This window comes from Mastomys coucha, unplaced genomic scaffold (genome assembly GCF_008632895.1).
Source record: "Mastomys coucha isolate ucsf_1 unplaced genomic scaffold, UCSF_Mcou_1 pScaffold23, whole genome shotgun sequence".
Lineage (NCBI taxonomy): Eukaryota > Metazoa > Chordata > Mammalia > Rodentia > Muridae > Mastomys > Mastomys coucha.
In genome coordinates, this window is record NW_022196906.1 from 72825530 (window position 1) to 72842690 (window position 17161).

A 17161-nucleotide genomic window follows, 5' to 3' on the forward strand; every position below is an offset into this window, starting at 1 on the left:
AAAAAAAAAAAAAAAAAAAAAAAAAGCAGAAATACTAGTCAGTGGAAATTTCCCACATCAGAAAAACATTATTGTACTTTACAGACCAGGTCTGTCATCAGAGTTGACTTATGATGAGACACACTGGGGAAACTCACTACAAAGAATCAAGTTGTTAGAGCATTTCAGCACTTAACTTTTCTTCCTTTGCCAGCTCCTGTCTTCCTCTGGTGTCTGCTTTCAGTACAGAGCTTCTTCCTGCTCTGCAAGACCGAGTTTCTACATTACCGGAACCTACACCTGGGGTAAGTTCAAACATCCACTGAGCTCTGAACATCTGGAGCTGCGCCTGTGACAGAGAATATTCGAGAAGGCAGTGAAACTCTGGAGTAGTTCATCAAGGTTTCCAGTATCCACTTCACTGTACATTGCTGCAATCTGAAGACCAGAAAACAGTGTCTGTCTGTCTGTCTGTCTGTCTGTCTGTCTGTCTCTCTCTCTCTCTCTCTCTCTCTCAAACCAAATATCTTATAAACATAATTTTAAAAAATCATTTTCGCCAGGCAGTGGTGGCGTACACCTTTAATCCCAGCACTTGGGAGGCAGAGGCAGGAGGATTTCTAAGTTCGAGGCCAGCTGTCTGGAAAAAAAACAAAAAAACAAAACAAACAAACAAAAAAATCATTTTCGGAAGCAGGTAGATCTCTGAGTTGGAGGCCAACCTGCTCTACAAAGTTCTAGGATAGCCAGGGCTATACAGAGAAACCATGTCTTGAAATCCAAACAAATAAATGAAAACAAAAACAACAGTAAACAAACAAACAAAAAATCATTTTCTACTTAAAATTTTAAAGAACGAATACCAGACACAAGTAAGTCTGTCCATATAGTAAAAAGCCTAAAAACACTGGAAAAATAAATTTTAATTAGATTTGAAACTACAAGCCCTGATGTAGGGGCAGAATTTATATGTTAATAGTACACTTCTACTAGATATTATAAAGCTACTAAAAATTTCTATAGGTCAGGCAAAGTCTTTCTATTAATAAACAATCTATATATGAAAAGGGAAATCCTTTTAAACACAGATCATTTAAATATAAAACACAGAAAAAGTCAAGCTCCCTATGTGGTTGACTGCTTTTAAGGAAGAAATTGTTACACCAACTTTTGAAAACAGTCACATCATCACCCCATGTGGGTACCGCCTCAGCAGGATCACATCGTCTCCCTGCTCCCCACCCAAGGACCTGGCTTTAGGGAGGGGAGTCCATCCTCAGAACCCCACAGGACCAGCTCAGGAGGTCCATTAAGACTGCAGGCAACCGGGCTTCTTCCTTTACTCTCTCCCCATGCCCCACCCAAGGCCTTGAACCTAGAAGTGCCTTTCAAAAAGGGTCCCGGAGAGTAATCTCTACTCCTCTGTGCCACTGCTAATAGACTCACAGCTATTATATCTGGCTAACTTTCTAGAAAGGTGTCTTATAGATGTCTTAACAATATTCTGCACAGTGTTCTGCTTCCCACAGTCTTCTGTGTTACACTCGTGCCCAACCTGCAGAATATTTAGCTGCATCCGTTCTACTAAATGACATGCACCAAGTAAGCAAGCATTATACAGCTCACAAGTTCAATAAATTAGCTTAATTACAGTAATGTTTTAGTTTAATACATACAGACTTATCTCATCCTCTCATTTCCCTGTTATTTCCTTAGATTTAATTTCCTGGTCAATTGCTATATCAAAAGGAAGTGCATACTTTTAATTTTGAACCACATTGCTCCTATATCCTCCAGAAAAATGGTCATTTACAAACTTAAGTGTAACATGTCTTTTCACAGTCTAGACAAAAATGGACATTATTCAATAAATTATTAATTCATTGAGTTGTGGTTAAATTATTAATGAGACTTATTACCTCTTCAAATATTTAACAACCATTCATATTTTTCCATTAACTGTCCACTCACCTCTCTGCCTTGTACCCCTCTAATCATGCACATAACTTATACACTGACAATTCTAACCCTTTGCTCACATGGCAAGCAGTTGTTCTAGCTATTTCTTTCAATTTTATGATGCCTTTTGTTATAAACAGGTTTTAAACTTTCAAATGATCAAATCTCAAACTTGTTCATTAATAAGTTATATATGTTCTGAGTCATGATCACATATTACTTTTAATATTTTAAACTACATTCTGGGACCAAAACAACAGTTAGGTGAGTAAAATCATCTACTGCCAAGACTAATGACCTGACCTGAGGCCCATATGCTAGAAGGACCAACTGTCCTCTGACCTCCCCACAGGCATTGTGGCGCACGACTACATGAACACACATGCACACACAAGTAAACGAATGTAAAAAAAAAATAATATCTATATATTTAATTTCATATTTTTATAGAAAAATTATGGTTTAAGTAAGTTATAAAGAATATTGGGGGCTGGAGAGATGGCTCAGCAGTTAAGAGCACTGACTGCTCTTCCAGATGTCCTGAGTTCAATTCCCAGCAAGCACATGATGGCTCTGTAATGGGATTTGATGTCCTCTTCTGGTGTGTCTGAAGACAGCTACAATGTACTCAGATACATAAAATAAATAAATAAACAAATCTTTTAAAAAAGGATACTAAAGTCCAAACTAGGCCATGATAGTGCATGCCTTTAATCCCATCACTCAGAGGCAGAGGCAAGAGTTTGAGACCAGCCTGTTCTACACAGTGAGTTCTAGGAAAGCCAGGGCTCTGTCTCAAAACAACAAAACCCCAAAACAAACCAAAAAACATAAACAAAAACAACAAAAACCAAAAACCAACAAAAAAACAAACAAAAGAATATGTAAGTTCAGCTAAATCCCATGCAAATAAGAGCTGACAAAAGCTTCCAACTGTGACCAACTTCTACTTAAGGGACAAGAATTCAATACAGAACTGAAGACACATACCTGCAGGTCTCTCTCCGCTGGACTCTCATTTCCTTCATCGCCTATTCTGACAGCATCAGAATGACAATCTTCCTCCGCTTCTGCCTGAGAAGAACAAACCAAAACAGTGTCAGAAACTGGTAAACATTAGTTTCCCTCTGTGATCTTCTCAGTGCTAACTAATTCCACACCTTTGAGTTTGTGGAACCCGCTTTGAATATCAAGGCTGCACAAAGTTCAAATTATGGAGGCTGGGATGTTTCATGCCAATGAAATACAATTCCTTCTCTCTGGGTATCCACTTTGGTTAAGTTTAAATGATATCAATAAAAAGAACTTTTATAATACTGTAGAGTCAATTCTGCACTTCTAGGTGACCCAGGCTCAGTTCCCAGCACCCACATAGTGGCATACAACCAGCTGCCTCCAATTCCAGTGGATCCAATGTCTATTTCTGGCCTCAGTGGTCATTACATCTCAGCCAGGTATGGTATCCCGTGCTTTTAAATTCCACACTCAGGAGAGAGAGGCAGGCTGCATTGGAGTTCAAGACCAGCCAGGTTCTACATAGTGAGTTCCAAGTAAAGGAATACAGTCAAACCTTGACTTAAGAAAAGGATGGAAAGAAGGAAGGGGAAAAAAAAAGAGAAAATTAGCCCTTCTCTTTTCCCCTTGCTGAGGAATTGAGCCCAGAGCCTTGCACATGGTAAACAAGAATTCTAAAAGAGCCACTGCCCTATATCCTAACCAAACTCACCTCTTCTATTTTATCTATATTATAAACCCAATCTTTGGATTAATTTGGAGCGGCTTAAAGTAGAATAAAGGTAGACTGAATAGTATGTAGCTTTGAGATTAATAAACATTTCCGTTTACTATTACCATTGTATACTTTTAGTCTCAGTAAATTAAATAAAGTACTGCCTAGTTCAGCCTGTTAGCTAATAACTTATCAGCAAGGGAGCTTGCTCAACACTCAGCATGATCAGAGCTACACAGAAATGAGGGAAATAACCCTGACAGTTAGCTAGCACTGATAACAAACGGATTTTATTGCCTCTGGTCTCGACACACACGTGCAGAGAGAGGTACATGCACAGTTTCACACACACGTACCTGCACACACAGGGAAACACATATACATACCACTGTCACCCCCACAAAAAAGAAAAGCCAAAAAAAAAAAAAAAAAAAAAAAAAAAAAAAAAAGAAGAAGCAATTCTATCTAGTTCCAAAGACAGTAGACAGTAACTTTTATATTAGCGAATTTTGGTTCTAAGTTATTTCCAGGAGGGAAAAGGTTTTATCACCACACATCTTTGAGTATGGCAACCAGATGCACTTGTACCACATAAGTGTAACATAAACAAACTCTGTTCATACCTTATCTCTGGTAACCAGACTCAAGACAGGGGGTCTGTGAAACTTGACTAGCTGGTACAGAGTGCCAGTAAAGTTCCTTGGTGCCTGTAAAGTTACTCCAGTGAAGACATAAATGGAAGAAGCATTTGTTCTAAGTCCGGAGTCTGGGTTTGGACAAAGGGCTTATATGGCTGTTCCCCAAAGGACCCCTGTGTAAACAGAGGTCCTCACGTTGGCACTCCTGGATGTTGAAAGAACCCATAGGATCTGGCCTAACGGGAGAGGAACAGTTCCTGCCATGATGTACTGTTTCGTCAGAGGCTCAAAGCAAGGGGACCACTTGGATCCCAGAGTTGATTCTCCAGATCATGAGCCAAAATGAACTCTTCTATAAATGATCTCAGGTATTACGTTATAATAAGAAACTGATCTACTAGGAAATATGAGAGGGACTTTGAAATGCATGGATCCCACTAAGACGTATACTTCTAAGAATCTGACTTATCACTGCAAATCCTAAATATAGCTAATAAGAGAGGATCACAGAGTACGTTTTTAGAAAGACAGCCTTCTTGCTGTTGTCGGGCAGTCAGTCTAAGCTAGCCTGATCTGTAGAGCTTCCCCTGCTCTGGTCGGTCAGTGCTACTCAATGTGCTGCTTGCTCTTCTGGACCTGGATTGCCATCTTCCCTTCTTAGCTGCATCTATTTCAGGTAAGGGTTCAAGTCAGCAGCACTTTCCAGTTGTCTTCTGTTATCTTACAAATACAGTCACATTGAAATTATTTGTCTCCCTCAGTAGAGAGAGTACACTGAAGGCAGAGAATACATCTTGGTCAAACCTGGCGCCTTTAGGACCAAACGTACCACATGATTTTTGGCAAAAAAAAAAAACAGTCTAGACTGAACTGAAATTTGATATGTAGCCCAGGTTGGCCTTGAGTTTGCAGTAATTTTCCTGTCTCAGACTCTTAAGTGCTAGGAGGAATGAGTGTGAGTCACTATACTGTGATCTCCTTCTTTTCTTTGGAGAGGCATCTGTGAGTTGTGGATGGTTCAGCAGTTGAAGACTGGATAGTCTTCCAGAGGACTTGAGTTTTGGTTCCCAGCATTCATGTCCAACAGCACATAACAGCACCAAGGGGTTGGAATTCTCTTCTGGCCTCTGTGGGCACCTGCACATACATGGCATGGTGTCTTAGTTGGAGTCACTACTGCTGTGATGAAACACCATGACCAAAAGCAACCTGGGGAGGAAATGGTTTCTTTGGCTTACATTTCTACATCACTGTTCATCACGGAAGGAAGTCAGGACAGGAACTCAAACAAGGAAGGATAGTGGATGCAGAAGCTGGTGCAGACAGAGACCATGGAGGTGTGCTGCTTACTGACTTGGTCCTGCATGGCTCTCTCAGCCACCTTCTCATAGAACCCAGGACCACCTGCCAAGGGATGGCACCACCCACAATGGGCTGGGCCCTCCCCATCAGTCACTAATTAAGACAGTGCCCTACAGGCTTGACTTTGGGAGGCACTTTCTCAGTTGATGCTCTTTTCAGATGACTCGTCTGTGTCAAGTTGACATATAACTATCTGGCACACACACTTTAAAACAGTAATTTAAGAACAGAAAGAGATCTGGAAAGAGAATTTGGGATTCTGGGTTATCTTTTCAGATGTGACATTTGTGATTAAAAGTTCATCACAGATCACAATTTATAGGTTTGGTAATACTGAAGTACTGGTACTGTACCAAAATCCATACCATGCCAGGCTAGTCGGAGGCTCAAAAATAACTACTTGAATACAGAATGCTTATCTCAGAACAGAATCCATTGTTAACCTTGATTTTGACAGTAGGAACTGGGATTTTACTACATTTAGTCAATTCCCACTTGAAATAAGCAAGAGCTTAGTTAATCTTCAGTATTTTCTTTTCTTTTTGGTTTTTGGAGACAGGGTTTCTCTGTATAGCCCTGGCTGTCCTGGAACTCACTCTGTAGACCAGGCTGGCCTGGAACTCAGAAATCCACCTGCCTCTGCCTCCCAAGTGCTAGCATTAAAGGTGTGTGCCACCACTGTCCGGCTCTTTTTTCTTTTCTTTTTTTTCTTCTTCAGTATTTTTGTAGTTGAAAATTACTTAAGCATCAAGGTATAGTTACGTGGGTTAGTTTCTTCACAGATGAGATTAACTGAACATAAAGGTTAAGGGCTTAATCGTGGTCAGAGGACTATTTTTGAAAGTTTAGAAGAATAATCAATTCGTGTGTTTTCTGTGCACCAGACTAGATGCATAAAATAAACCGTTTCAGCCAATTCACATAAAGAGAGAGAGAGAGAGAGAGAGAGAGAGAGAGAGAGAGAGGGAGGAAAGAAAAACGACAGCCACTTGAGTGTTCTCCCAGTCAGTGTGGTATCTCTCATTCTTAAATCAGTCAGCCCTAGCCGGAAATTAGTTTCTTAAGTCATTGCAGAGCCCACATATTCCATGCAACAGTCCCGTGAGACCCGAGCTGTCTGTCACACATGGAGCTTAGCACAGTCTCTCCGTCCGCACAGCAGAGAAGCAGCTTAGGCCCTCGCTGTCAAGAAACTTGGCAGGAATCCCTCCAAGCCCAGTTTGCCAGGACTGTCTGCTAATATCCTACCCGGGCCACTGACGCCTCGCGGGGCGTGCGTCCCAAACTTGGAGCTCCCGAAATCACCTATGGGCCGGGCTGCCAGCACAGAAGCAATCAACAAGTGTCTCCGCTTACCAGGGCCACCTCCCTCGTGCAGAAGCCAGGACAGCTCACCTGAGACCCGACTCCCAGCTCGGACACTCTTGAGCGACCGAAGGAAGCGACCTCGGCTGTCCGTCAAAGCCTATCCTCACCTGGGGCCACCTCCCGCTCCGACTGCCCGGCCCTCGAGGCCCTCCCTCCCCGGTTACCATGCTGGCGGGCGGCCGGCCCAGTCGAGGGGCTTCCCGCGCCCGGCTCCCGGAGGGGTGGCGGCTGCCCGGTGTCTACTCCTGCCCGTCTGCTGCAGCGCCGCTTAGCAGAGTTCTCGGTCGGAGAAGCGCACCAAGCAGCGGCAGTAACTGCGGGCCCGGCGTACGGCAGCCATCTTCGCGGGACAGGGGGCCGGAGGCAGGCGCGCTGCGGCGGCCGGGGACTCGAGCTGCGGAGGGGTCGCCGGTCGCCAGCGGAGGCCGAGCGCCGAAGGAGGACCCGAGCGTCGGCCCAGCAGGAGACGTCTGGACGCAGCGGCGGAGCTGCCTGCTCTGCTGCGGAAACTGCGCCGCCGCGCCGCGCCGCGCCGCGCATGCGCACTGCCGCCGCCGCCGCCTGCTTGGCGAGCAGCCACCCGTCGCGGGCTAGGGTGTCGGGCCTACTGTGTGCAGCTGTCGGTGTAGCTAAGCTGACCCGCCCCACTCAACCTGCTTGATACTGAGAACACCCAGGCAGGAAGGAGCAGCCGTTAGCTCAAAATGTTTGAACCTGAATTTGGAATAGAGCCCCTGAGTCGATCCTAATTGAACACTAGGAGACAGTACTTTAAGCTCCCTGGACACTGGGTGCCCTGTCAGAATGAGAGAGCGAAAACTCAACAATCATGTGCACCCCACAGACTCTGGGCCGAAGAAAACGTACGCTCATGTGTGCAGCCGGAGAGTGGTAACAGCCAACGCAAGTCACGTCGAACTACAGATCCCACAATACAACGGGGGAAGGACGTGCCTTTCCAGGGCCTGAAACCCGACTCCTGAAGGGGTGGACACTACTACAAGGGACGCTGGGATTTGTAGTCGAATGTTCCACGTTGAGCCGGAACTTACACCCACCCACCCCCAACCCGGTGCCACTTCTTACAGTCCAAACATCCGATTCCACGTCAATAGAAGGCACTTGGGTTGCACATTTTAGAACTTTTTCACCTACAGGCATATGTTAGCAAAACTTAAAGGCTTCCTAGCCTCTGACAGGCATTTAGACAACATTTATTGAGTTTCTGTAAGTGTTAGAACCTAAGAGCCAGGACGCTACATTCACCCGACTTCACAGAATTTAAATTTTATTGTGCTACTTTATTCTGGAGCTCAGAAATGAAGTACGTCTTCGGCAAAGACCTGGAGGTAAAAGGGAAGGGGTGCAACTTGATTACATTAAGAAATTGCAAATCCTGTGTATGTTGTTTATTTAGTTAGTTTGTATTCCACCAAGACCAGTTAATGTTAGAATATTGTCTCATCTTTTGGGCCAGATTTTGTAGAAATAATCATAATTGCAGTGGGCTGATGAATACACCTGTCGTGACATGTCCAGAAGACAGCATCTCAGAGCACTCTTTCCCATCTTCGGGTTCTTACATTCTCTCCACCCCATCTTCTTTAATGTTCCCGGAGCTGGGCCCTGGGGAGTGGATATAGATGTCCCATTTAGGGATGAGCACTGTCACATATTCTCGGCAGGTTTTGTAAATAATGGAATCCACCTCTAGATTGTTTCCTCCCTTATAGATTAATCTAGTGGGATGTAGATCAGGGACTTGGCTACGGGATCACCCCTAGGAAGGTGGAATCAGTTTAGGATAATGTATTTTCCTTCCCAGAATCTAGGGTGTCATTCCCTAGAAGCCACCATGGTCAAGCAGACCTAGGTAAATTTTTTCTAGTTAGAGCCCAAGAATGCTTTTACACTCCCTAACTAACACTTTGAGCTTCCTTGTTCTCCGAAGTTACCCTTCTGGTTGTGTTCCATGCCTGCTCCTCTGTTTCATTCTCTTCCTCCTTGCACTTTCCAGTTTTACAACTCACCAGTCCTAGTTTTCCTAGTTCTTGAGGTTCCGTTTATGTCCAAATTTAAATTATTTTATCAATGAGACTAAGAAACCTGGAAGGAGGCGTCTAGTCCCTCAGCATCACAGGATGGCTCTCCCGAGACTCCCCGCCTTACCTGCCTTTATTTCTGTGTGTGTACGTACGCCTGTGTAAGTTTGTGTGCCACCATGGGTGTGAAGGTTCCCAGAAAGGCCAGTTGGTACTGGATCACCTGCAAATGGAGTCACAGGTGATTGTGAGCCATTTCACATAGATTCTGGGACCCTAAACTGGAGCCCCCGCAAGAGCAGTCAGTGTTCTTGACAGCCAGAGCATCTCTCTAGTTTCCTGTCTCTTAATTCTTTAATCAGCAAAGAACAGGAACCTGTTCCTGCACCCCTAGACAGCCTCCCTTTGACCAGCCATGACTCTCCACATTAACTGCTGCCCACTGTAGAAGAAGCTTCTCTGACGAAGGTTGAAAGCAGCAGTAATTTCTGTTTATAAAAAGATATTTAGAAAGCAGTGTGAGAACATGTCCATTTAGGAAAACAACAGTCATGGGCTCCCTACATGGGGTCTATAACCTCCTATTTCCTCTGTAAGGTCATGGACTTTTGACAAGGTTGGAGTGGGTCTCAGAGCCAATCAGAAAGTAGTTGATTTTCCCTATAACTCCAATGCCACTTGTATCCTTGGGCATATGTTGCCCAAATCCTCTATTTTAGAACAGCCCTTTTCTATGGATGATTTTATTTGTACACTATTAACTACCTAAAGTGTAGGTATTCAATGGATGCCAATACGTCAGTAGTTTTCTTTGTTTTTAAAGGAGACTCTAGAATTCAGGTCTTTCACAAAAAAAATTTTCTCCCAATGATTCCTTTAAAATTAGGTTTTAAATGAAGAAAAAAATAGACTTATAACAGAAGTGATTTGAATTCTACAGATTAGGGCTTGGAGAGATGGCTCAGTGGTTAAGAGCACTGACTGCTCTTCCAGAGGACCTGGGTTCAATTCCCAGCACCCACATGGCAGCTCACAACTGTCTGTAACTCCAGTTGCAAGGGATCTGATACCCTCACACAGACATGCATGCAGTTAAACCACCACTGCACATAAAACAACAGGGAGTCCTAAACATCAGTTTTCAGATGGAGAATGATTTTAGAACTAGTCAATTTCATTGAAAGGGTTGAATGTTTAAGGTAGGCTGGCCAATTAACATATCTTTCTAAGGAGTTAATAAAGTAGTAAAATTTAACAAAGTAAATATTTGTGAAGATAAATTCAGTACTCACCTTATTGAAACATTGTTTGCTTTATATCGACAAGCCTGTTTTATTAAAATACAGCTACAATTCACCACTGCTTATTTGCATTTTAGATGGACTCCATCATAACCAATAGCCCTCCTCACTGGTTTTTATTATCTCAACATGTATTTACTGGGTCATAATTTCCCAAGGGCCAGAACTTCTAATCTAAGCTACTTAGTAACCCAGTGGACCTATGCCAAAAGTAGACAAAGGCAGTTCCTCTATTGCTTGCACTGTTAAGTTTGACTAAAATGTAATCATTTTAGTTACTTTAAAAACTACCCTTTTGGGCTGGTGAGATGGCTCAGCGGGGAAGAGCACTGACTGCTCTTCGGAAAGTTACGAGTTCAAATCCCAGCAACCACATTATTGGCTCACAACCACCTATAATGAGATTGACGCCCTCTTCTGGAGTGTCTGAAGACAGCTACAGTGTATTTACTATAATAAATAAATAAATCTTTAAAAAAAAAAAAAGAGTATAGAAACCAGACTAATCTGAAAATATTTAAAAAATAAACTACCCTTTTATGAGCACTCTATGGCTTAGACTCCTTGTCTTGTGTTCACTAATGATGATTTGTGATTTCCATTTGTCATATGGGCTAGCTATCATATAGGTAAACAAGGAGATAGGTAAAGGTTGGCAGAAGCCCAAGGAACTTGACCATCTGGTAGGTTACTTCAACAGAGGAACAAAAGGAATGATCAGAGCTTTGGTAGACTTGGGCCAAGAAAAAGTGCCTTCAGTCCTCAGGATTCAGGTGACAAGCTGGGGATCACTCGATCTTATTTGTTAGACCAGCTCTCATGTAGCTCATCTTGGCGCTTCTGCTTCCGTCCACTGTCTCACGTGGAGACTGCAGGTGTGTAACTTTGCCAAGCATGACAGGGAAGAGTTAAACTCAATAAAAGATAGACAGCATAAAGAGTTACTGATTTACTGGTCAAAATAGTGTTATTCAGAAAGGTGTGGGTCTCCAGATCAGCAGCATCTGCCCCAGGAACTTCTGATGTGGGGCCTAGCAGTTTGTTTTGACTAGCCCTTTGGGGTACTACCCTATGGAACGATAGAGTCTGGAGCCAGGTGCTAATTTGGTTTTTCAAAATGCTTCAGAGCTGTCCCTTAAGATGATTTAAGGCAAAGCCCACAATATTACTTATGCATTTATTTATTTATTTACTTACTTACTTACTTAATTACTTATTTGGGGGAGGTTTTAGGCATGGTCTCATTACATAGTCCTGGCTGTCCTAGAACTCACAATGTAGACTAGGCTGTCCCAGACCTCTCATAGATTCACCTGCCTCAGCCTCCCAAGTGGTGTGATTAAAAGTGTACACCACCACTCGGGTTTTACAATATAATTTATGATGTGAGTTTGTTCCCGTGGTTCTCTACCTTCCTAATATAGTTCCTCATGTTGTGGTAATCACCAACCTTAAAATCATTATTGCTGCTACTTCATAACTATAATTTTGCTACTGTTATGAATCATAATGCAAATATCTGTTTTCTGATGGTCTTAGGCCATGTTTGAATCTCCAAAGAGGCTAACCACGGGTTGAGAACCTCTGCAAACAGTGTTAGATTTCCTACCACTGCGTAGAAAGGAGTGTTGCATCTCCTTGGTTTCCAACGTCGAAAACTATCTGTTCAGTCTTTCAAACTTAAGTTGCAATAATGCTGAAATCATTTTTCTACTGTGGTTAAATACAGACGCCAAAATGTGTTGTGTTAAAACATTGTGACTGTGCAGTTTAATCGCATTGAAATACATTCAATCAGGAAACGTTTTTAAGCGGGGACTTCCCTTATTTGAGTATACTGGGGTCAACCAGCCTGGCAGTGGCAAGTCTGCAGCTCCCGGGTGGGCTCGGTGCAGCCTAGGAGCTCAGCGCTGCCCTCTGCCGAGCATCCGGGAGATGGCCGTGGTGCAGGGCCGCGTGGGGCCAGCGAGGGGAGCTGCAGGGCAGCTTTTCCAGGGAAAGCGGCTGGTCGTCCCCACTAGAAGCCACTCTGCCTTTTGTTTGTTTTGCTGCCGGAGGCCGCGGAGCGGCGGGTTCCTGCTGGATGCCACGCGCTGCCAGGTGTGGACTTGCCGGGTTCGCCCGCTCGGATCCCACTGCCTTTGCCTGCCGGGCCCTCTCGGGTGCACGCGCCGCCGGGCTGCGATCGCCGTCAGTAAGTGGGGCTGGGGCTGGAGGGCTGCACCGAGACCTGTCGCTGGGTGCTGGGCGGTACCGGCTGACCCGAGCGAACTCACGGCCAGGAAGGCTAGGGAATGCGGCTTCTCAGTGGATCCGCCACGGTCCTGTGGGTCTCCTTTACCGAGAAAACTCCCGAGCCTGGGGCTCTTAATGGGTGTGTTTACCTTTCCGTCTGAAGAAGCGGAGTACCCTGGCCGACTCTTGCGGGTGGGTTTGCGTGTGGGTGGGTGCTGACGACTTGGGATTATCATTTGCCTAACTAGGCCCTTGTCAGTCCCACCCTGGTCTGAGCAACACACTTGCTCGCAACCATTTTACCCCAGATTTCCTTTTACTCCGATTTCTTTCTTTCCACTCTAACCAGAGGTTTGGAGGAGGATGTTGAAAGGTTTTTTGTTTTTCAGAACAACGTTTATTTTTTATTGTTAACCTTTTAAAAGTTTGACACTAGCATGTATGGCTTGTAAGGAGGTAAAATTAATACAGCTTTCTGCAGAGGAATGTATTCATTTCCATTTATTACTAAGGAATAGCTTTTACTAAGTCTGAGGAGATTCCACCCTGGATTTTGCCCACCTGACTGATCTCTGAGCTATCTTCACTGTTTTTTGTTTGCTTGTTTGTTTTATAATTTTGAGCCCAGCACTCTATGTAATGAGAGGAGTCTGATAGTTAACAGTTTTCATTTCACCCATTTCCTGGTAAGTCAGGGGCTTCGGGGTGTGTCTCAGTAAAGAACAGTGCCTTTGCTTCATATGAAATTTTAAAGAGCTTTAAATCAGTGTGGTTGACATATAAATTATTTACACGATCTGTGCCTTGATTCTGTGCATAACTGTGACAGTTATGCTAATGAATGCATAAATATGCACATCTGAAATAGTTTCTGAACAATTTGGTAGATTCTTTAAGGCCCTTTAAGAGCCTAGACTTGAACACTGTAAGTCAGGGTACAACAGTGCTGGCAGTGTTTAATTTAAGATGCCATCCCATGTAGCCCCTGCCTCCAAGTTACGGCCTTCCAGTGGCCGCACACACACTTTTCTGCTCTTTCTTTTTCACTTTGCCTCATCCCTTTCTTCAGTCACACTGGTAACTGAGTGGGAAGAGGGCAGCTTTAATTCTTAATGAGACCAAGCAGTTTCCCATAATGGAGGAGTGTGCTGTAAGGTTCATGAAGCCTGCCTGAGTATGCGTCCTTGCCAAGGGAACTGAGCATTTATACAAGTCACAAAGAAAGCAGAAAGCTCCTACTGAACGTCCTCCCCCTGTGCCATTCGTAACCGTTGACAGGATAAGGAGTTGGCCATCAGGAAAGTGGAGCCTCACTTACTGACTGTCCACACACTGTCAAAGCCCTTCCCACTGACTCCCTGTTCTGTCCTGGCTTTCCCTCACAGCTTTCTAAGGTTCCTAATAAAGCTGAATTATCTTTAGCCATTTCCCCTTTGTCCTTTGTATCAGTGAGTCACCAAGATCTTTGAAATGTGTTCATATAGTCTCTTCCTTCTGCATCTAATCTAGTTCGTGCCCTTCCCTTCCTGCAGCCTGAAACATTGGAACCACCTTGTCACTGGCCCCCCAAGCCTGTTAGTGAGCCCTCGTGGGATGTTTACCCTCTCTGTCCTTTTCATCTATTGCTCAGCTAAGTTTTTCACATGGTCACTTTTTGTTATATCTCCTGGCCATGCGACCTTTAGTTCTACACTAATCCACCTGATTTTTCAAGGCCATTCATAATGGACCTCATCCTTCACATCTAAATTCCTTGCACTCAGTGTCTTACTGTGGAGGCCAGACTCCTTCCCCCAAATGCCACTATCATCTTATTCTCTTTAGAGCCTCTCTTTATCCTCCACACTCCCCTATGCTAACAGTACTCATCTCTGGGGGAGGAAATCCTTTTGTGTGTTCATAAATACATTCACGTGCGTATGCAGGTGCATGCACTTGCATGTGTGCATGTGTATGGCCAGAGGTCAACACTGGTTGTCTTCCATGGTCACTGTCTTACTTTTGGAAACCGTGTCTCACTGGCTCTGTTCGATTACAAGTGAGGCTGTGCCTCACTTCTGCTTGTGTGTGGGTGCCAGGGATTTAACTCAGGCCCTTACTCTTGCACAGCGGATACTTTATCAATTCCCAAGTCCCGCCAGTCTTTCTGCCAATTGTTGCTACTCATTTCTCTCCTTTTTCCTAAAAGTCTTGAAATATTTGTTCACCAACCTGTCTTATACTGCCCTCTAATTGGCTTAGGTTACTTTAAGTCTCTTGAGGCCAGGAACCGTATTTTATGGATAACAGCATGTCTTTCTGGTTTCAGAGTCAAGCAGAATTGTGGTCGGGCTTGGCATACTCTTTAGTCACACTGCTGTGTCAGATTCTCACAGCACTACTCTCCTCTTCAGGCCAATAGTAGTGTGAAGATGATCCACGGTGCCTCCTCAGTAATGGCCAGCCAAGGTGTACTTATCCCTCTACAGCTACTGGCAGAGTCCTAAACAAGTTTGCTAGGTTTGTAGTAGACAACTCACACTTGAGCCTAGAGGAGGACCAGGCTCACCATACAGTGATTCTTGCCCTTGCTGACAGTGCTGGAGCTCACAGTATTCCTGGCTGCTGCTCCGCTACTGGGATCTGTTGCTATTTTTCCTTCTGAACCTTGCCAGGAATATTTCTGCCTTAAAAAAAAGAGAAAAAAAAACTTTCAGCAACCTCTTCTACTTCATTTTGTGGTACCTAGCCAATGTATTCAGATGCTTATGGGAGACATATGACTATATATTTTTATCTATTTATATTTATTTGTTTTGGTTTTTGAGACTGGTGGTTTGAATGAAAAGGAACCCCATAGGCTCATAGGGAGTGACACGATGAAGAGGTGTGGTCTTGTTAGAGTGGGTGTGGCCCTGATGGAGGAAGTGAGTCACTCAGAATGGCCTCTGAGGTTTCAGAAGGACAAACCAGGCCGATATCACTCTTTCTGCTGTAGAACTCTGAATTACCTCTCCAGCACCAAGTCTTCCTGCGTGTCACCATGCTATCCACCATGATGACAACAGTCTAAACCTCTGAACTGTAAGTAGGTCCCAGTTAAATGTTTTCCTTTATAAGAGTTGTTGTGGTCATGGTGTCTCTTCACAGCAATGAAACCCTAACCAAGACAGAGGCTTGCTCTGCAGCCCAGACTGGCTAAAGACGTATGGTGATCTTCTTGCCTCAGCCTCCCAAGTGTTGGGATTGAAAGTGTGAATCATCTCCCCTGGCTTTGACTGTGTGCATCTCTGCAAGACTCCTTACCTGGTGTTGGTTTCTGGAGAGAATTCCGAGTATAGTCACCATTGTAGTTTCATCTCTGTTGCTGTGATAGAACACATTGGCCAAAAGCAACTTAGGAAAGAGGGGGTTTATTCTGTCTTACAGTTTACATTCCATCATGGAGAGGAGTCAGGAAGGAACCTTAAGCTTGCTGGCTGGCTCATAGCTTATGCTTCGTTAGCATTCTTACGCATCACCTGCTCAGGATATGGTGTCACCCACAGTGGGCTGGGTCCCCTACACCAATTCAGACAGTCCCCCACAGACCAATCTAAGCAGTCCTTCAGTTGAAACTCCCTTCTAGGCAACTCTAGGCTGTGTCGAGTTGACAGAGAAAACTATCGAGGACAGTGACTTTTCTGTGTGCGCTGATGTGCAGACTGAAGAGCAGTATCTCACTTGACTGTCCATTTTTCGTTAGTATTCTTTGAAGGCCATAGCATGTTTTACAATTAAATGTAATTAATTAGTTAGTTAATTTTTGAGGTAGGGTCTCGTTGTATAGCCCTGAAACTTGCTATGAGCCAGACTAGCCTCGAATTCACAGAGATGTACTTGCCTCTGTCTGCCAAGTACTGAGATTAAATTTGTGCACCACAACACCTGGCTCTATGGCATTCCTTTTTAAAAGTCAGGATCTTGGTAGTTCAGGCTGCTCTCATTCTCAAGATAGCATTAGCCCAGCCTCTTGAGTGCTGGTATTCCAGGTGTAAGATACCACACCTGGCCTGGGCATGGCATCCAGAAAAAGGCCTGTCACTAGAGTGTCAGACTCTGACCGGGGACTTTCTGTGCTGGGTGGACTGGACATGTTATTCTGAGATAATAGTGTGCCTGTGCCTAGCTCAGGCTAGTGCTTACCTTTGGACTACAGCTCTAACTTCCTTGTCAAAATACACGTGTGCTGGCCAGGCATGGTGGCTCACACCTATAATATCAACACTCAAGAAGCAGAGGCATGGAGATTAGTGTGTTTAAGATCAACCTAGAGTATATAATAAGTTCCAGGCCAGCCTGGGCTAAAGAGTGAGATATATCCCCCCAAAACCCCCTAACAAAACCCCCAGCAACTCATTTTGTAAAAAGACTTTGGTGAAGCAAATTATTTCTGGTACAAATTGCATTAAAATCCTGGGGAAATATTGTGGGAAGAGGAAAATGCAGCTGCCTCAGCTTGAAGCCCAGGAAGCAAAAGAAGCAGGTCTGACTGTCTCAGAGCTGGTAACTCTCGGTGCTCTGGCACTT

General features: G+C 44.2%; 2 protein-coding genes across 5 annotated transcripts in view; one reads left to right on the top strand and one right to left on the bottom strand.

Moving 5' to 3' along the window:
• Fbxo9 (F-box protein 9) overlaps positions 1 to 7516 on the bottom strand; it is a 28561-nt gene extending 21045 nt beyond the window's left edge. Inside the window, exons 1-3 of the mRNA XM_031346086.1 lie at positions 7200 to 7516; positions 2929 to 3012; positions 176 to 328 (exon numbers count right to left, since the gene is read on the bottom strand). Of these exons, the coding sequence (XP_031201946.1) occupies positions 176 to 328; positions 2929 to 3012; positions 7200 to 7202 (240 nt within the window). The 5' untranslated portion in view covers positions 7203 to 7516. The remainder of the gene's footprint in view (positions 1 to 175; positions 329 to 2928; positions 3013 to 7199) is intronic.
• Positions 7503 to 17161, top strand: part of Cilk1 (ciliogenesis associated kinase 1) — a 68675-nt gene continuing 59016 nt past the window's right edge. For 2 of the 4 annotated variants that reach the window (XM_031346081.1, XM_031346084.1), the window contains exon 1: positions 12362 to 12572. The gene's annotated coding sequence lies outside the window, so the exon portion shown is untranslated. Of the gene's footprint in view, positions 8385 to 12361; positions 12573 to 17161 lie in introns of those variants that run through there. The other 2 variants (XM_031346082.1, XM_031346083.1) reach the window with 2 other exon arrangements.